Raw genomic sequence first — 18,549 nt, forward strand, 5'->3', positions numbered from 1 at the left:
TCTCCTTGGCCTTCCTCTTTACCTCCTTCCTGGTAACTCCATCCTCAGCATTCTCCTACTGGAGGCTATATTATTACTTATAATAATATAATAGTTAATGAGTTTATTACAATGTAACTAAGCTCCAATAACTCAGTCTGCTGCTGTTTTGGAAAGAGTGGGCATTTCAGATTTCAGGATACTTTTTGACTAACAATCCACGTCACACAGCTCCTGCTGATCAGGAATCTGTTCTACCTTTAAAGCAAGACATTTATCACAGGTTAATAATGGATTCTAAACTACAAATACCAAAAATGTGAACTGTCGAATAAAAATATTGTGATGCCAATAGAAGTATAAAAAGTTTAGAGTATGCTTACAGTACTGGAGCATTTCTCAGCATTAAGTACAATTTATAACAAAATTGAAGGCTTGTTTAAATACAGGCTTTCCTCAAATAAGCATGTGTGCCGACGGTTTGTATGCTGACTTTCTCTTTGAACAGCTGTAGAGCAGACAAGCAAGGTAAATTGTTGCTGAAGAGAGTTCTCTGCATTTAAAATCTTTTCACAAATATGTATCTTATTATTTACACTAATAAGATGGCTGATGAGAATGTGCTTTTCATGGGGAAGGTGGTTACTGTCATAACAATGGCACATTAATTTTCCTGGCATGAAGGTGATTAAAGATATATCATAAGCAGTGTTGTTCATTCTTGGTAATAGGTGTCCCTACAATTTGACCAACTAGAGATCAGATTTTTTTTAAAGGAGATTTCAAACTAAAAGTTTAGCTGCATGAACCCAGATTTCAGCCAGGGGACATACCCATACACTTCAGGTTATTCCCTTATAGCCGAAATCCCAAATAGTAAACTGGTAGAATGTGTGAGCATCAAGCAAGAAAGAAAAACAAAGGTGAGGATAAGAGTCCACAAAATAAGCCATTGTTGTGTTTGTTTATACAAAGAGTGTCTCCTATTCTAATTTCTGATTTTCTCAGCTCATCTTGTGCTGGATCAGCAACAAACAAGAACATGCACCAGTGATCTTGCTCTTGCTCTGGCATTGAGTGATATCAGTCATTACTATGTTCTGTAAGAGAAATGTACAACTTTCGATTTTAATTACAAGATATAGACAAATCTTATTGGACACCTGACCATAAGATTTGTATATGCTATCCTGGGGTGCAATCAGGTGTTCAATAAGAGCTTTATAGACAGAGCTTTATAGTAGAGCACTTACGATTTCACACTTCATCCCAAGTAACCCATATCTTCATGGAGCCCACTTTGTACACAGGGACATTGTCATGCTGGAACAGGTTTGGGTCTCATACTTTAAGTGAGGGAAAAATGTCATGCTACTGCACCTGAAGACATGCTATACAATTGTGAGCCTCCAGCTTTGTGGTAACAGTTTAGAGAAGAACTGAATATGCCTGGAAATGTCCAGTGTAATAGTACTTTAGTCAATTGTGTGTTTTTACATTTGTTGGAATTCAGAAATGTTGTCACTCAATTTACTTAACTCATTTGGGTCCAGAATTTTTCCTTCTCTTTGTTTTGCACAGATGCTGGTAAAGATGGATTATAATACATGCTTTGATAAAAATGTTTCAAAATATTACTGCTGTGTCAGCACATCACATTACCTGCTGTATATTTACTGTTTAGCTCTTGTGAGTAAAATAAAAGAAGAAAAGACCAGAAGAGGACCTGAACGTGTTGGGAATCTTGGGGGTAATGACAGCTGCACATGGGTTTGTAGTATCATAAAAATGATGAGCTTTCATGAAGTCAAATACAGGATTAGAGCTATATAGAAAGACTGTGATTCTTTATTTTAAAATAAGTGTTTTGGCTTTTATGTTCCACAGAGAGACATTCATTTTATCAATAAACAAAGCAAAATTACAACATTTTCCAGAGCACATTGTGCGAATGACCCGTGATAACTTTTTTTTTTGTGCCAAACAACATGAAATATTTGACATTGTTTGTTCAGAACTTCAAAAATGTGAAAAGTTTTCTGGATATAAATTTGTTCATTTAAACAAAGTAGAAATGCAAAATGAACTATTTTATGGATAATTCTCAATGTAGGAGAAATATATTTTTTATGTATTTTCTTTTTACTAATTTTGTGTCATTCTGAGAAATGTTGAGTTGCTGAAACTGAGCATTTGCATTTCGAGGCTTTTATTCAAGTGAATAAAGTATTTAACCAGACATTTCTGGAAAACAGATGAGTGAACTGCTGATACTATGCATATGTAAGGACTAAAGGAAGGAAGGAAATGTAAAATTTCTTCCTATTTATTATGCAATATGTTGCATTCTATACTCACATACAAACATTCTTCTGTAACATTATGACTATATGACTTCAATTCATCAAATTGAAATATATTCTACAGAAAACATGTTGCTTATAACTTTTGCATATACATATGTGAGAGGAGAAATTACCTGTACGTAAGACATTTTATTAAACTTCAGTTTTTAGACATACTGAATATTTTCCCAACGACTGAGACATTAATTTTTGATGGGTCACTTGACTCAAATAGTCAATTCCGCTTTATTTCAGAAGGGGGCGCAAAAATACAAAAGAAACAACAATTCACCTTGGTTGAAAAAATCAGGTGTTAATTCTTCCCACTATCTCCATCTCTTGTAAATGCAGCGATTACGTTATGTATTTACATCCATTCACGAAGTTATAAATGTATTTATATTTCCATTTTTAATGTACACTTCCTGAATAAAAGAGGCCTACTTTGTAAGTCATAGCCTAATGCACATATATATTAATGCGCATAGTCAAATGATGTATAACGATTCAAAATGTTATGTGTTAGAATAATATTTATAAAAAAGAAAGAATGTGAAATACACGTGGATGTGAAATAAATCACGTTTTCCGTAAAGACACTGCAGACAAAGAGGCGGCTACATAGGTCGGGTCTTTAGCCCCTCCCACTACACCTCTAACTCTTCTCCCATTCGTTAAAGCCTGCAAGTTCCCGCTCTCTATTGGTTGGCTACTTTGTCACCGACCCCAAGTCCATTTTTTCCCGCAGGGAATGCTGTACCATACAGTTCATAACAGGACATTTGATGCGTTAATAGCAGAAATAATCTGGGAATTGATGAACCACTACTGGATCGTATGAAGGTGAGTGGAATTGAGCTTTCACACGTTTTTCTGAGTGTGTGAGTTGCGATGTGCGGACACAAAGAGGTTATAAGGAGAGGCGGAATGTGCCATTCCTGAGTATAGTTCATAATGATGTTACCTACAGATTTAAAATCCACAGCACAGTCTGTGTGTAACGCTTATCGTGGTGTACCTGCATGTGGAAATAACTCTGGCTTTCTATGGAAAGCTTGCAAAGTTATCATTCAACGTAGATTCTTATTGATCATTGACTAGTATAGGATTTATTATTATTTCCTTTGCCATGATGTTTAACAGGGTGGCACGCGCTTTTGAACGCACCCTGTGTTCACTACTCTCATGATGTATTGCTTTGATTTGAGATATTATTTTAGTGTCTTGAGTATATTTTGTCGTTACTAGGTGTGTACAAGAGATATACACTGACTCTATGAACAGCACACAATGTAAAGGGGCATAATAACTTCTAATAAAGCAGAATTGTCATTCCCATGACCATCTTCAATACACTAAGGAGTAGGTAAACCCTCACTTCCTGCGTTTCTTTAATGTGGTGTGATTAGGTGTGCTGATGGCACCCTGTCATGTTCTCTTAAGTGCAAAAAAATGTAGTCAGGCTTGTTCTTGAACTTTCAGACGCATTGTGTTATGACATCCATGTCATACACAGCCATTGTCAACTTTCCTTCTTTTTATTTGGACAGTTTTTCCAACTGAAAAAGCTCTGTGATTAAGGGGATGAGCTCCTAGCTACACTTGTTACGACCCTCGGCCTGGTGCTATGATCGAAGGTTGTAAGGTTAACGTTTGACTATTAAAGGTTACTTTGTTTTTAAGGTGATGTTTCTGTGCATTGCAGTTGCAGAGAATGAAACATTTAGTGAAAGTTTCATTTATTCTTCACTCTTCATTCATCTTCAGTGACTGCTTTATCTTGATCATGGTCGCTGTGGATCCTGAGCCGATCCTGGGAACACTGGGTGCAGTCCATCACAGAGCATTAAAGCATTTACACATTCAGACCCTGGATGAGATGGCAGTCTGTTACAGAGCACCAAAGTTCCCACATATTCAGAGACTCATTCACTCTAAGGGGAAATACAGAGTAGAAAATCCATTAACATGCATGTTTCTGTGAGTTCTTGAGGAATCTGAAGGAAACTCATATAGATACAGGGAGAGCATGCACACGTGCAAACAGACATTTCAAGTCATTTTTCACTGACATTGTATTTCTCATTTTGAGACCACTTTGCATTGCAAATGTTAGTATTAGAAAGGATGCTTGCTTTAAATAAGGATGATATGCACACACTTCATGGCTGTTTAATTCAATTTAAGACTGTAGAAGGTTTTGTTAATATTTGATGTACATTCCAAAGATTCCTGTAACCCATGCACTTTTCTTTTACAAACACACCCACACGCACACCCTGTGTACTAGATCTCAGTGATCCTGAGCATTTAATATGTCTGGTATGGTTTGGGTTCTATTTTAACAGATTCAAAGCTGATCACATTGTTTAGGAATAAGCAAAACATGCCATATACCGATATCTTTTTTTTATTAAGTGTAATCTGGGTTATGTGTGTCATCTATGGGAAGGGATTTGGGTTGTAAGAGATGTGTATTTAATCCTGTATAACATGAGGTTAAAAACACCAGACATCCAGAAGTAGGTTAAATGAATATAAATCTGTTTTTTTTTAAATGCTCGGTTCTTGTGCAGAAGCATGTGAAAAACAATCAGGAAAATGTTTCATGTTCTCACTGCTTGCTTTACAAGAATTTCTCCTTAAGATAGTGTAGAGGAAGTGAAAAGGAGCTTGTGGTTTGGTGTAATGCTTGTCTTTACAGAGGTCATTTATAGCACTTTGGTTTCAGTTGATCATTTTCCAGCTTTGAGGGAGTTGATTAGTTGATGTTATAATTCAATAGACAGTTTACAGCATCACTGAATAGCTGTCACATGACTGAGCACCAAAAAGGAAAACCGGAACCCCTCTGTGATGAGCACGTTGTTAAGAGGTTCATTTAATAATAAATATGCTCTGCAGCAGGCGGTCAATACCAGTGTATGTAGAGTATGGCAGTAATTAAAATCATTTGCTGTGATTGTATGGCCTTAAATCACAGCACCACTGAACAAGCAAATAATCTCTGCTGGCTGTGGAAATAATTTCAAAGATCTTACAACAGGTACTGTATAAATCAAAACCGGACATTCTGAAGCGAATGCCTGGTTAGAAGAGTGGATGAATGGGTTATTGTAAAGATGAAGCTTGTATTACTATATACATACAAACATATAACAATATTAAGCTCACAACTAGGGGTGGAAACATTTCTTGAATAAAAATCGAAGTGATGGTTGACTATTTATTCCAATAGCAGCACATCCCAAACTGTTTGACATAGTTTTATTGAAATATTGTGGAAAGTCCACACAAATGCAGCAGTTACTTCCTGTTATCACATTTATTACAGCAGCTATAGACAGTAGTTCGGAGTTGTTCCCTTTCCAGCTTCCTTTTTTTTCTCTTTTACTGGTTAACATAAAATAAAAGTCAGCTTGTCTTGTTTAAGGGCACAGTTTTACATCTGACTGTAACACAGTGCTGACACTGGAGACTCCTTTGTTCACACAAATGCTGAATAAAGCAGAATATTTGGTTTCTACTCATTAAACCTTCAAGCATATCAAAAATTATACAGTTTTTTTTAGAGCATATTCATATATACTCATCAAGCATATAGTTTAAAGTTTATTAGTAGGACCTCCCTTTGCACTTAAAATGGTGCTTTTCTTGTTACAGCTTTACGTCTGATTGGTACAAAGACACTACGGAAATGTTTTTGGGAGGTAAGGGGAAACTGGAGAGCCCCTGTGTATGGAGAGAACATGTAAAGGAAATCAGGATCAAACCTGGGACCTTAGAACTGTGACAATTCAATGCTACCCACATGATGGTGATTTTTTTATGTTGTGTAAATGTTTGTTATTTTTTTATTTACTAAGCAAGAAGAGCATTTGTATTGGTCTGTTTGTTACAAAATGGCACAGCGGTGGAGCTCAGTTTTGATTGATTACCTGGCTGTGCAGATCTTTTCAGCACCTCAACGGTTTTGCCTTCAGGGACAGAATGCTTTTTTTTTTTTATGTAAAGTGAAAGTCTTTAGGAATGACATTATTTATTTCTCAGGCTTTTGCTTACATATTTACTGCATCTAAAAAAGATTTTTTTGGCAGTCTTTATACAGTGATTGAATATGATGTTTTAAAAAAGAAGTGGGAACGTTTTAAATTATGTGTATGTGTGTGTATTTGAGCAGAGAAAGAGAAAGTAAGAGAGAGAAAGAGTGGTAATGTGGAAGTAATGAGCTGTTGTGGTCAGTGGTTTGCTCATGAAATAGAAAGCACTTTTTGGTCTGAGTGCTGCAGTAAATCTCTGCTACGTCTTTTTATCCATATACATATACGTCCTGCCTGTAAAGCATTATTCCTCTCTCTGCATTTTTCCAATGATTGTGTCCCACAAATTGCCACTATGGTGATCAGAGTTGTTAGGCAGTGATGTACTCTTAGTAAACATAATATTTATAAGCAAAGGAAAATGCAATAAAGGAAAGAAAGAGCTGTGATTTAATTACTTCTTTTAGTAACTATGGCTTTATTGCAATAGACTGACTAATCCTCCGAGCTAGATTTTGTTTGCTTATAGATATGATCAGGGATGCCACATAATCACACCCCTTACTGTTTTCACACACAGGGTTTATTCTGAGGGTGCTTTCACACTTACCAATATATTCACCCCGGGCTAAGTCAGAGTGGAATTAATATTTCTGGCTTGTTTGCAACTTGAAATTGTCCTCATAAAACTGGAAAAAAAAAGCTAAACAAACCTTTTGCCAGGTGTATGCATAAAACAGCAAAAATGCCTATGTACCAACAATATGGAGCAGGCACTAAATAAATATTGATATAATTATATTGAATGTGTTTTTAAAAGTTATGTGTATTGCATAAAGTTTTTATTTTCCGTTTTTTTTTTGATAGGTCGGTTTAGCAGCTCACATTGACATCTGCAAGATAGATCTCGCTTTAAAAAAACAGTGCTAGGGGGTGGAGCTGGACCTGATCTAACTTATCCTATAAACCTAACCCTAACCACTAACTCTATCAAAAGTGATGTTTTACAACATCGAACAATGTATTCAGTACCCTTATGCTGCATGAAACACACTGAGAGTTAGATTTTTTTGGCCTTTCAAAGAAGAATATTTGGGCACCTCTGGTCTACAGGGTAAAGTCAGACCTGAATCCATTTAGTTTCTTCATCCAGGTCAGGGGCGCTACAGCTTCGGAACCTATCCTGGGAATACTGGGAATATACCTGCACCGGACACCAGTTCGTCACAGGGGACCCATGACTATTTACACGACAAGAAATTAACAGCGTTGATTGATGGCTTTAAGACAAAAGCATTTTTTATTTTACCAAACTGTATTATATTAAAATTAAAGTTACCATGTTTTCCCTCATTTATGATTTGTTAATATTAAATAAATAGAAAATATTTCTCTGTAATCTGCCTAATGCAGTTCCATTTTTCACATTTTCTTATTCACACCTACAGTATATAGAATATAAGCTATATGGCCATATACTTTTAATTTCAGTGATCTCTAATGAGACATATGAAGCTGGTCCTTATTTTTTAAAAGATTTTTTAAATGTTTATTTAAATTTACCCTAATTTCCGGACTATTAAGCGCACCCAAATATAAGCCACAGCCACTGAATTTTACAAAGATTTTTATTTTGAACATAAATAAGCCGCACCTGTCTATAAGCCGCAGGTGTCTACACTGAAACTAATGAACTTTACACAGACTTTAACGAAAGACAGTGTCTGTTACACGGTTGAAATATGTTGTGGGTTCTTTAAGAGCAGAGTGGCATTTTGGGAATAGCCTGCCGCCACATTTTTCCAGTATTACTGCATGTGTGCAAGACCGAGGAATATGTCCTTATTATTTTCTGATGCTCAGTTCTAAGTTTCTTTGACTAACCCGTAACGCTGTTGCCAAGAAAAATAAAAAAAGCACGAGTTTTGGAAACCTGTCTGTGCTTATATGATTTCTGTTGCAACTGGAGTTAGCGAGCTCTCCCATGACCCAGACTCAACGTGTTACAACGGCTTGTATCTAAACAGTAGCCGACCAAGAAAGTCATTGTTCACTGTCTTCCTCCTTCTTTTCACAACGAACGATTGAACGATTCAAACCTGTAACACCACGGTTACCTCAAAGTCAAAGTGTGTTTGCTGATCTCTACCATATTGTGAGAAAAAACACAATAGTGTGTGCGATTCAAAAGGGGATAAACACTTCACTTGTGTAAGCACCCCATAATGAAAACTTGTGGATTCACAAAAATCCAATGTAAATATTTGTATGAGTGCTCTGAACACACACAATGCAGCATGAACAACATTGAAGTTATGTCTTTTAAGAGAGCAGTCTGACAGATTAATTAAACAAAACATGAAAAATATTTTTCGGAAACCCTTCTGACTTATTAATCCGACTGAAGAGTTATGTCTTACTGTCTGTGGAATTTACCAGAACACCCAAAATGCCATTGGAAAAATGGTCTGTTTGAAAATAAAACAAACTCACACACATGGTGTGTGTGTGTGTGTGTGTGTGTGTGTGTGTGTGTGTGTGTGTGTGTGTGTGTGTGTGTGTGTGTGTGAAAAGACTCTGGACATGATATCATCATACAGTGGAAACTCGGGAGAACGGTGTACTGTCCCAGCATATCTGAGTCAACATGACTCATTATTAGTGAGGAAAACCGCAAGGCGTACTGGAAAGAATCCAGATGTTATCATTGCATCGAGTGTTTGTTTAGGCTGACCGGTGTAGCAGTGATGATGCAAGGCAGAGTCAGGAGTCTAACCTCATAAATGGTGCACATTCAGTTTCGAGGGAGTGAGTAAGTGCGAAGTACAGTGCAAACGGTTTATCTGAGGTTCAGATCCAGACCGATTTCAAATATTTTGATTTCAAATTGTAGTCCTGTGTATTTTTTTTTTTTACTCTGATGCATCTCGGTCGTGATGTCATGAAAGGGCTGTGGGTGAGATCTATGTGTGTGTGTGAGCAGAGACCAGGCAAAGGCCATCATCGCTTATTCCACTCCTCTGTGTTTTCCTTATCCGCAGTAAGGTCACATGGTCACTTTTGAAGCTATTACAAATGCACAGCTGTAGAACTGTAAAAAGACAAGTACCATTTGGTGCCTGAACTCTCAAAGTCTTATAAATAAGCATTCCAAAATGGTAAATGAGCAGCTTTTGAGTCAAGGAGGTTTTGGGGTCAATACATGGTCAAGCTTTAGGATCAACATTATGTTTACAGTAGACAACTGATATTTTCCATCAACAACTGGGATGCATTTAATGTTGGTGTTTATCCACATCACATTTAAGGCATGTTTTTCGTGTGTGTGTGTGAGTGTGTGTTTGTGTGGTTGGGCTAGAGCAGACTCCCATAATTTAGATATGTTAATCGTTTTTCAAAACTACCCGAACCACAAAACAGAAATAGTGAACATCTGTGTGTGTTTGTGTGTGTGTAAGTGTGGGTGAGTGAAAAATATGAAGGTTTTGACCTTGTAAGATCATTTGGCTAGATAAGGAAAAGTGCTAAATTTGAAAAACTGCAGCTTTAATTAAAAAAAACAAAAAACCCCCCCAAAAAACAAAAAACAACTTGACCAAGCCAAGGGTGTAGCTGTAGGCAGTGTATTTGTTGGTGATCAGCCCAGGTCTGAGATTGACCACTACAGAACTAAAAGAGTTGAAGTCGTATGTGTAGGATCATGGACTCATTTTAATCATTCATGACATAAAATGCTCATGTTGCCAAAATTTGCTCGTACCTACCCAATTGTACGTTATCTTTTTGGATAATAGACAGTTAGAGAGACAGACAGACAGGTAATATAGATTGATAGACAGAAAAGATTTTTCTATTTTATTTAAATATGTTCAGTGGTTTTATTTAACTCATATTTTTTTTTGTTTTGAAATATTTTACCCACCAGTAATTTTAATATTGTTTATTATAAGAATCCATAAAATAGTACTAATATTTTGTGTGTGTTGCAGCGTAGCAGGATGGATGTTGAGAGTCTGAGTAAAGCAGAGCTGCTAATGCTACTGAGCATACTAGAGGGAGAGCTGGAGGCGCAGGACCTCGTCATTCAAACTCTCAGGGTAAGAACTGGCAACGCACACATGCACACACCCAGGAGATAAACAACACTATTCAGACCTCACCTGTGACAAACAAGCAGACACCCAGTTACTGAAAGCAGCCGCAAGTCAGATACTGATTATTAGAGCTTTCCAGTTTGATTCATTTTCTCTACAAGACATAGACTCTAAGGTTTATATTTAATGCTCCCATTATTTCCCCATTTCTGTAAAAAAAATTAAAACAACGATTTTCCAAATATCTGTATAATAGTTGTAAAGCTGAATTGATATATAGTTGATATATACAGTAATATTTACAAAATCTACATCTTGAATAATAATTGCATTTTGGAAGTTTTGGAAAGTAGTTTTCAGTGTCAATGCTTTAAGGAGAATAGAAGGTTTTGCAGTTTTCTGTAGAACATGACACGAAGTAAAAAAAAAAAAAGGCTGGTAAAAGAGCAAAGATTTATAGATGTTATACAACAAGGGATAAAAGGCACTCATGGATGTTCCACAACTTTGAACATAACAATAAATGAATAAACAGTTTGATGTGTCATTGTTTAATAAGTTCATATGTATTAATATGTAGCTTTGGTACATTGTCTAGTATACCGTATTTTTCAGACTATAAGCCGCTACTTTTTTCCCACGTTTTAAACCCCGCGGCTTAAACAACGAAGCGGCTTATTTATGAATTTTTCCTGGGTTTTTCCCGGTTTCACAAACTACAAGCTAAAAAACTGCACCCCATAACATTAGACCAATTAAATTTCCGAACAGAAACAAAAATACGCAACCTGTGTTCTGAGCTGCACGGCATCGGGAGAAAAAACTTTTTTTAAACGCACAACAATGCCAAAAGAAAAACTACCGAGAGAAATAGTTGTGAAAGGAAGGAGGAAGACAGTGAACAATGACTTTCTTAGAAGTCTACTGTTTAGATACAAGCCGTTGTAACACGTTGAGTCTGGGTGAAGTGAGAGCTCGCTAACTCCAGTTGCAACAGAAATCATATAAACACAGACAGGTTTCCAAAACTCGTGCTTTTTAATTTTTCTTGGCAACAGTGTTATGGGTTAGTCAAAGAAACTTAGAAATAAGCATCAGAAAATAATAAGGACATAATCCTCGGTCTTGCACACATGCAGTAATACCGGTAAAAATGCCGCGGCAGGCTATTCCCAAATGCCACTCTGCTCTTAAAGGAGCCACAACATATTTCACCCGTTACACCGTGTAACAGACACTGTCTTACGTTAAAGCCTGTGTAAAGTTCATTAGTTTCAATGTAGACTTATTTATGTTTAAAATAAAAATCTTTGTCAAATTCAGTGGGTGCGGCTTATATATGTGCTTTATAGTCCGGAAATTACGGTAAATTAAATTATTTACATTATTAACCATTTAGGGATGATTATTTTCCTTTAATTATCCCTATATGTTTGCCTTCTTACTTTTCACATTCTTCTTGTACGGCAGATCTACGCTGTTTCAGCATTTAAACTTAAACTGAATTATACAATTTTTAGTTGCATAGCGCAGTACACATTGCTGTGATCACCAAAGTATGCCTGGAAATAGAAGGAAACGTTTTATGTAGGTGTGTGTCACACAGGAAATCAGCAGAGTAGAGAACAATGGCGAGCAGTGCTATTCCTGTAAGTGACACACACTCGCTCAGTGTAGGAAATCTGCATCAGCGTTGCTCAGAATGTGTTCAGAGCGCTGTAGCAGGCAGCCAGCAGCTTTTCAGCCAAGTGTGTTAGCTCATAGCTCTAACACACTCCGTGACACACTGTGTCAAATCAAGGGCTGATCTCTGAACGCTGGAGCTGTTGAACCGTAATTTGCACCAAATCGTTTTTTACACTAGGTAGTTGCTTGCCCTTTTTATGTTATCATATGAGTAATCCATATGCTTATTGTATTTATTTATTTTCTCTTTGCCCCTACTTGTGTATTAACAGTTGAACAAGGTTTTCATATATTATGCAAAATCTCCATGTTTCCATTTATTTGATGTTTCGTCATGTACAGACTTAAAATCTGAGCTTCTTAATAGACTCGGACCAGGCTGATTGGTAGATTGTTACCTTGGTAGATTGTGCTGTAATACACAGAACAGAATTGTGTGCATGTAAAAGTGTGTTTAACACTTTTGTAAGTGGTACACTGGGAGGATGAAAGCCGTGATAATGACAGAGCAGGATACACAGAGATCAGAGCGGACCTCATTAGGGCTTTAACCCCAAAACACAACCCCCCTGCCTGTTTTACGGTCACTTGCTTATCAAAGCTTTGCGCATGCTGGGATTCCGGCAACCCCCACAGACATGCTCAGGAAAAGAAGACCCCAGTATTGCATTTGTGAACAATGCAGGTCTTGGACTAGTTTTTAAGATTTTGACTCAGGATGACTGGCAGGACAATATGACAGGAGCTGCATGCTGGACTGGATCATGTACAAGTGTGAAAGAAGGAGGTGGTTGGTTAGAACTGGTGGTTGGAAAAGAGTGTTGTAGACAATGAATTGCCTAAATAAAAACAACACATGCAGATGTGCAACCAAGTGAAACAGGTCCAACACATAACCAAGTGTAAACTATTGCAGCAGCTCTCATAATTTTTGTGTGAGGCAAGTGCCATAATATAGGATATCATTCGGTTAAAAATAGGAATCAGTATTGCCCCAAAATGCTTTTATACATGAGGAATTGGAGAACATGCCTCCTGAACTAATAGGCAATGACTAATTTTTAGAGGCCACATCTTCACAGGAATCGGACGAAGACATCAGGCCGTCTTTCTCTTAGACCGACAGACCTGAAGGGTGACACTCTTATTATTGGAACTAACATGCATTAAAACCACATATTAATTATAGGAAAGGCACAGAGGCCAAGACCTCTTTCACCTCTATGACAGGCATCAAGGCCATATCACCATCTCTAGAACTAACAGGTAAAGAGACCATATTTCTGTCACTGGGACTGAAGCCATACAGTACCTCTATCTTTATATCTAAAAGCCAAGGAGGCCATACTGCAGTTATTAAAACAAAGAGGCATTAAGGCCATACTGTACCTCTATCACTGGGATTAACAGACATAAAGGCCAGTCTATAACAGGTACTGAAAGGCATAGGCACCTGATAGAAATATTTTATATGATACACAGAATTTCATTTTCCATTTTAATTAGCGCATTAACCTTGTAATTGTGTGGTAAACAATGAGGACTTATTGGCCACTTCATGAAATGGAGAATCCGTTCAATTAATGTGCAGAGTTACTAAAGTAACTAAAGTGCAGAGTTACTAAAGCAGCAGATGCATTACAGATGGCCATAGTAACAAATTGTTTGTTGTAACTAATGGGCTGTAGCCCATAATTGTAATCATATTTGTGTGGTGGTCAGAGATCTGCTGAATTCTGATAGGATTAGATGAAATTGGCATTTCCTTTCTTTAACATTTTATTTTTTTCGATACTTAAAGAACCCCCATAGATTTATAATTCTTTAAATTTGTGAAAGTATTTTTGTATAGTTTTCTGGAAGGCTTATGTTAAAGGTGCTAGTTTGATCAAAACCAGGAAAAAAACCTATGATGTCCAAAACTTGCTGTTGTATCTTTAGGAATATGTATATGGTTAATTTAACTCCCATTTCACTTTTGGGTTTAATCAGGTTTAAATTTATAAAAGAACCTTACTTGTGGTTGAGGTACATTTAAAATGGTAACATTTAAAAAAATTTGTAGATGTGTGTATTTACAAGGTAGCTAGAAACTGAAGCAATTTTGCAGTGAAAATTCATATGGATGTATTACGGCATAAATTATACATGATCCAACAGGCTGAGGGTGAAAACCTGTTGCTGTTACATTGGTCATTAATTATTGTTAATTTCATTTTGTGTTCTATTAGAGGAAGAAAAAGTTTAACAGTATTATTAATACTGTGTTGCATTGTACTACCACTGTGCTTGCTTTTTTTTAAAGGCCCATTTAGAGAGGAAATACTATCCCAGGAAGAGTTCACATTTCGTTTCAGAAAGCCTCACAGCATCTTATTGAACACATGATTCTGCCCAGAAATATAAGTTGAGGGAAACTGAACAAGCATGCAGCTCTTCTGTAATCTGAGTATGTGAGATGGCTAGTAATGACAAAATGACTAACTATTAACTATGCTTGTTCCAATACTTGAATTTTCACACATTCACACACACTTCACTCACAGGGTGTGATAATTGCTCGGGTTACTGTGGTTAGTAGAGTTTTTTTTTTTCATTACTTAGCCTGGCAGTGGCACTATTGAAACACTGGGCCTGTGTGTTGAGTTTATTATCAATCAGAGTAGAGGGAGTTGCCTTCAGACCCCCTGTCACAATGCACCACTGCTGTTTCCTTGACACACACACACATAGATATGCTTACACAGACACACAGACACAGACACAGACACACACACACACACACACACACACACACACACACAAGCCCGCTCTCAAGCCTTTATTGGTGCAGGCTGTGTTATTCACTGGGGTTTTCTCTCTGCCTGGAGGCTGTACTTTTCTTTTAAGCCCTGCTTTTACCACCCTGCCGGAGGAAACAGTGCATTTGTGTGCATGTGAGAGTTACTGTGTATTATTGTCTAAATCAGGACGAAAAGGCCACTACTCACAGTAGAGACATTCAGAAACCCCCCAATGCTCTGGAGACTTTCAGTCCCTGATTGGAACTCTGGATGTGTGTGTATTTGTGTGTTTGTGTGTGATACTGTCTGTGTCCACTGGTCTCACGCTGGATCTATACTCTTCTCTGTTTCCTGTTAGGCATGGTTTCCTGCCCTCCTAGTGTGCCATGCTGGGAATTCTTCTGCTTGTTTTTAGCAACGGATGCAGATAATGTGTGTATGACCCGACCTTTGTGCCACAGATTCCTTCTCTAAAGGAATTCCTCCAAATTAGGAAAGCTATAGATAAATCAAATATATTCTGAAGATCTTATAAATCTACACAGGCTGATATCCTTGTCTGTATCGACTAGTCAATGAAAGTGCAAAAAAAATAGGGACAAAATCTCACATTGTAGTGCGACCTAAAGTTTTGCGCTTTTATACTACACCAAAATTGACAACTAATCATTTCTTTAATGAAAAAACGATACAAAATAAGTCTTACTTACGTTCTTTCCCTTTATCATTTGTTATAGTGATATGCCAGCTTAAACGCTTTAGCTTTCAGCTTTGACAGTCACAAATAACAGATACTGGCAAATCTTTCGAACTCTTTAACATTAAAATGCTTGCATTTTAAAATCGATGTTTTTTCCCCATCTTACATATAAGGAAACTAGACACAATGTGCATTATAATAGTAAACCTATGCAGCCAGAACAGTTCCTGTAAATTACTAAACACCTTATGACCAAATCAGAATCGAGTAATCGAAAGTGTATACATATAATAAATGTAATATAGGACGTGTGGACCTCTAAAAAACAAAACTGTTTTTTTATTCTGTTATTATGTTCCCATAGTGTTGCCCTAAAAGGTCTGGAATCCTGATTGTTACATGAATCGAGCCAACAGTCTTTGTGCCTGCTGTGGTTAGAAACCTGAAATGGTACAAACCATATCCAAATAGATTGTTTACACCAGCATGACTCATTCCTTGTTTTTTTTTTTTTTTCATGAAGTAAATATATAAATAGTAGATCTGTTCATTAATATATTGCATTTAAAGGTATTCTTATAAGGAAAGTTGAGAGTCCAGTTGGGTGGAAGTACTGGTTTGTGCTTTGACTGGCATGAAAGTACAGTATTGTAGTGCTTTGGGACATTATTTGTGGCCGTAGACAGGAAGAAGGAGAGACAGAGAGAGAAAATGTGTGAGAGAAAGCGATCAAATTGAGATAAATACAGGAAGAGGGAAACATTTACTTAGCTCCATGTTTGGTCATGGTTATAATGTATCGTTCTGTGTGGCTTTTGGCATGACACACCCTGTGGGCAAAATGGGACATTTCTCAGCACTGAAAAGACCTGGAATGCAATTGGGTTTCTCTGGAAGTGTATGTTAAGTGTTGATTTCTTTTCATCCAGTTCCTCTCCTAATGGAACAACATGCCCAGCTCTCGCATGTTATTATTGTTAATTGATGGGAATGTTGACAGTATTGTAGGTGTGTGTATGTATTTGTGTGTGTGGTTTAGATTTGCTTATAACAGTCAAATCCAGAAGTATTGCCACTCTTTGTAGACATGTTGTAATGCCACACATGTTATAGACATGTTTGCTCGGTTCAGTTCTTTTCCAAATAAATGCACACATTTTTAAGGCATTTATTGTCTAAAAGACAGTAGGTGGAGCTGGAGGTAGCAGAGCTGAAGATGATGAGATTTTTGTTGAGAGTGACGAGGATGGACAGGATTAGAAATGAGTTTATTAGAGGGACAGCGCATGTAAGACGTTTTGGAGACAAATCGAGAGAGGCCCGGTTGAGATGGTTTGGAATGCGCTGAGGAGGGACATGGGGTATATCGGTAGGAGAATGCTGAGGATGGAGCCACCAGGAGGAGGAAAAGAAGAAAACCAAGGAGGAGGTTTATGGATGTGGTGAAGGAAGAAATTAAGGTAGTTGGTTTAAAAGGGGCAGATGTAGAGAACAGGGGGGTATGGAGACAGATGATCCGCTGTGGTGACCCCTAAAAAGAGCAGCTGAAAAAAGAAGAAGCTTTTTAAAGCATATTTATTTTGATCTTGATTGTTGTAACGCACCAATTTTTTCAACCACTGGAAATATTGAGGTTCAAATAACTGAGAACATAGCAGATATTGGCTCTAGTATCAAATTTGACAAATTAAACTAAAAAAAATAAAAATATTTTTTGAGACATGGTACTTTCACAATTTTCTCAAGGTTTCAGTATTTGTATTGGTATCAGAAAGAAAAGTGGTGTCTAAAATTTTTACTTTCCTTATGTATATATCCACTTTGTGGTCAATGGTTTGTGTACACCTGACCATCACACCCAGCTTTGTGGTAACCAATGTGAACCAACAAACTATTTCATAAGCATTGTATGCACCCTCAAAAAAAAGGAAATTTCAAGTTCTAACTTTCCAACATATTCTAAAGATTCTCAAAGGGGCTTAATGTCTTGATTCTGTGGCAGCCAACCCATGTGTGAAAATGATGTCTCATGCTCCCTGAACCATTTTTTTCAAATTTGAGCTTGATGAATCCAGCCATTGTCATCTTGGAACATGCCCGTGCCATCAGGGAAGAAAAAAATCTGTTGATGGAAAAAACAGTCATTCAGTATATTTAGATAGTCAGCTAACCTCATCTTTGGGCACATAATATTGTTGCATCTAGACATAACAAACTGAAGGATCCCCAGATCATGACACTGCCCCCACAGGCTTGTACTCTACATGGGTGATAGGTGTGTCACTTCATCCACTTCTCTTCTTACCCTGATGCACCCTGTACTCTGGAACAGGGTAAATCTGGACTCATCAGACCACATGACCTTTATTGTTGTTGCTCTAGAGTCTAATCCTAGCAAAATCTTTCCATCAGACTCACTAATAAGTGGTTAAGTCCCAACCTCTTAAGTTCTGTTCACATTATGCTTGTGGAAATGCTCAAAATCTTACTTTTAAACATATCTGTGAATTCTACTGTTGTTTTATTAAGATTGAATTTTCGCAAACATGTAAGTGCACTCAAATTCAAGATCAATCATGAATTTGTTTTTCAGATTTTTTTTCTTTTTCGAAGATGATGGTTTACCACTATCTTTTCAGCTTTTAATAATGGACTGGACAGTTCTTGTCCCAATTTTAGTAGTTTTAGCAATTTCCTTAGTTGTTTTCTTTGCTTGATGCAAAGCAATAATTTGACTTTTCTAAAACAGAGTAAATTTTTCTCATGACCACAGGATATGCTTTATAAATTCTTCATGCCAGGCTTTTATCTCTAATAAATATTTTACATCATATTAGATATTAAACTTATGGCAAAGAAAGATGAGCTCAGTTGTGAAAGTACACTTATCTTGTTGAAGATGGTCTCAGACTGGACTATATC

At 37.0% G+C, this 18,549-nt stretch overlaps 1 protein-coding gene across 3 annotated transcripts in view; it reads left to right on the top strand.

Moving 5' to 3' along the window:
• Positions 1 to 3,042: 3,042 nt before the first annotated feature.
• cttnbp2nlb (CTTNBP2 N-terminal like b) overlaps positions 3,043 to 18,549 on the top strand; it is a 34,580-nt gene continuing 19,073 nt past the window's right edge. Inside the window, exons 1-3 of one of the 3 annotated variants that reach the window (XM_083555375.1) lie at positions 3,063 to 3,167; positions 7,518 to 7,947; positions 8,268 to 10,461. In XM_083555375.1, the coding sequence (XP_083411501.1) occupies positions 10,363 to 10,461 (99 nt within the window). In that variant the 5' untranslated portion in view covers positions 3,063 to 3,167; positions 7,518 to 7,947; positions 8,268 to 10,362. Of the gene's footprint in view, positions 3,168 to 7,517; positions 7,948 to 8,267; positions 10,462 to 18,549 lie in introns of all 3 variants that reach the window. The other 2 variants (XM_083555374.1, XM_083555376.1) reach the window with 2 other exon arrangements.

This window comes from Silurus aristotelis (genome assembly GCF_946808225.1).
Source record: "Silurus aristotelis genome assembly, chromosome: 11".
In the NCBI taxonomy this organism is placed as follows: Eukaryota; Metazoa; Chordata; class Actinopteri; order Siluriformes; family Siluridae; genus Silurus; species Silurus aristotelis.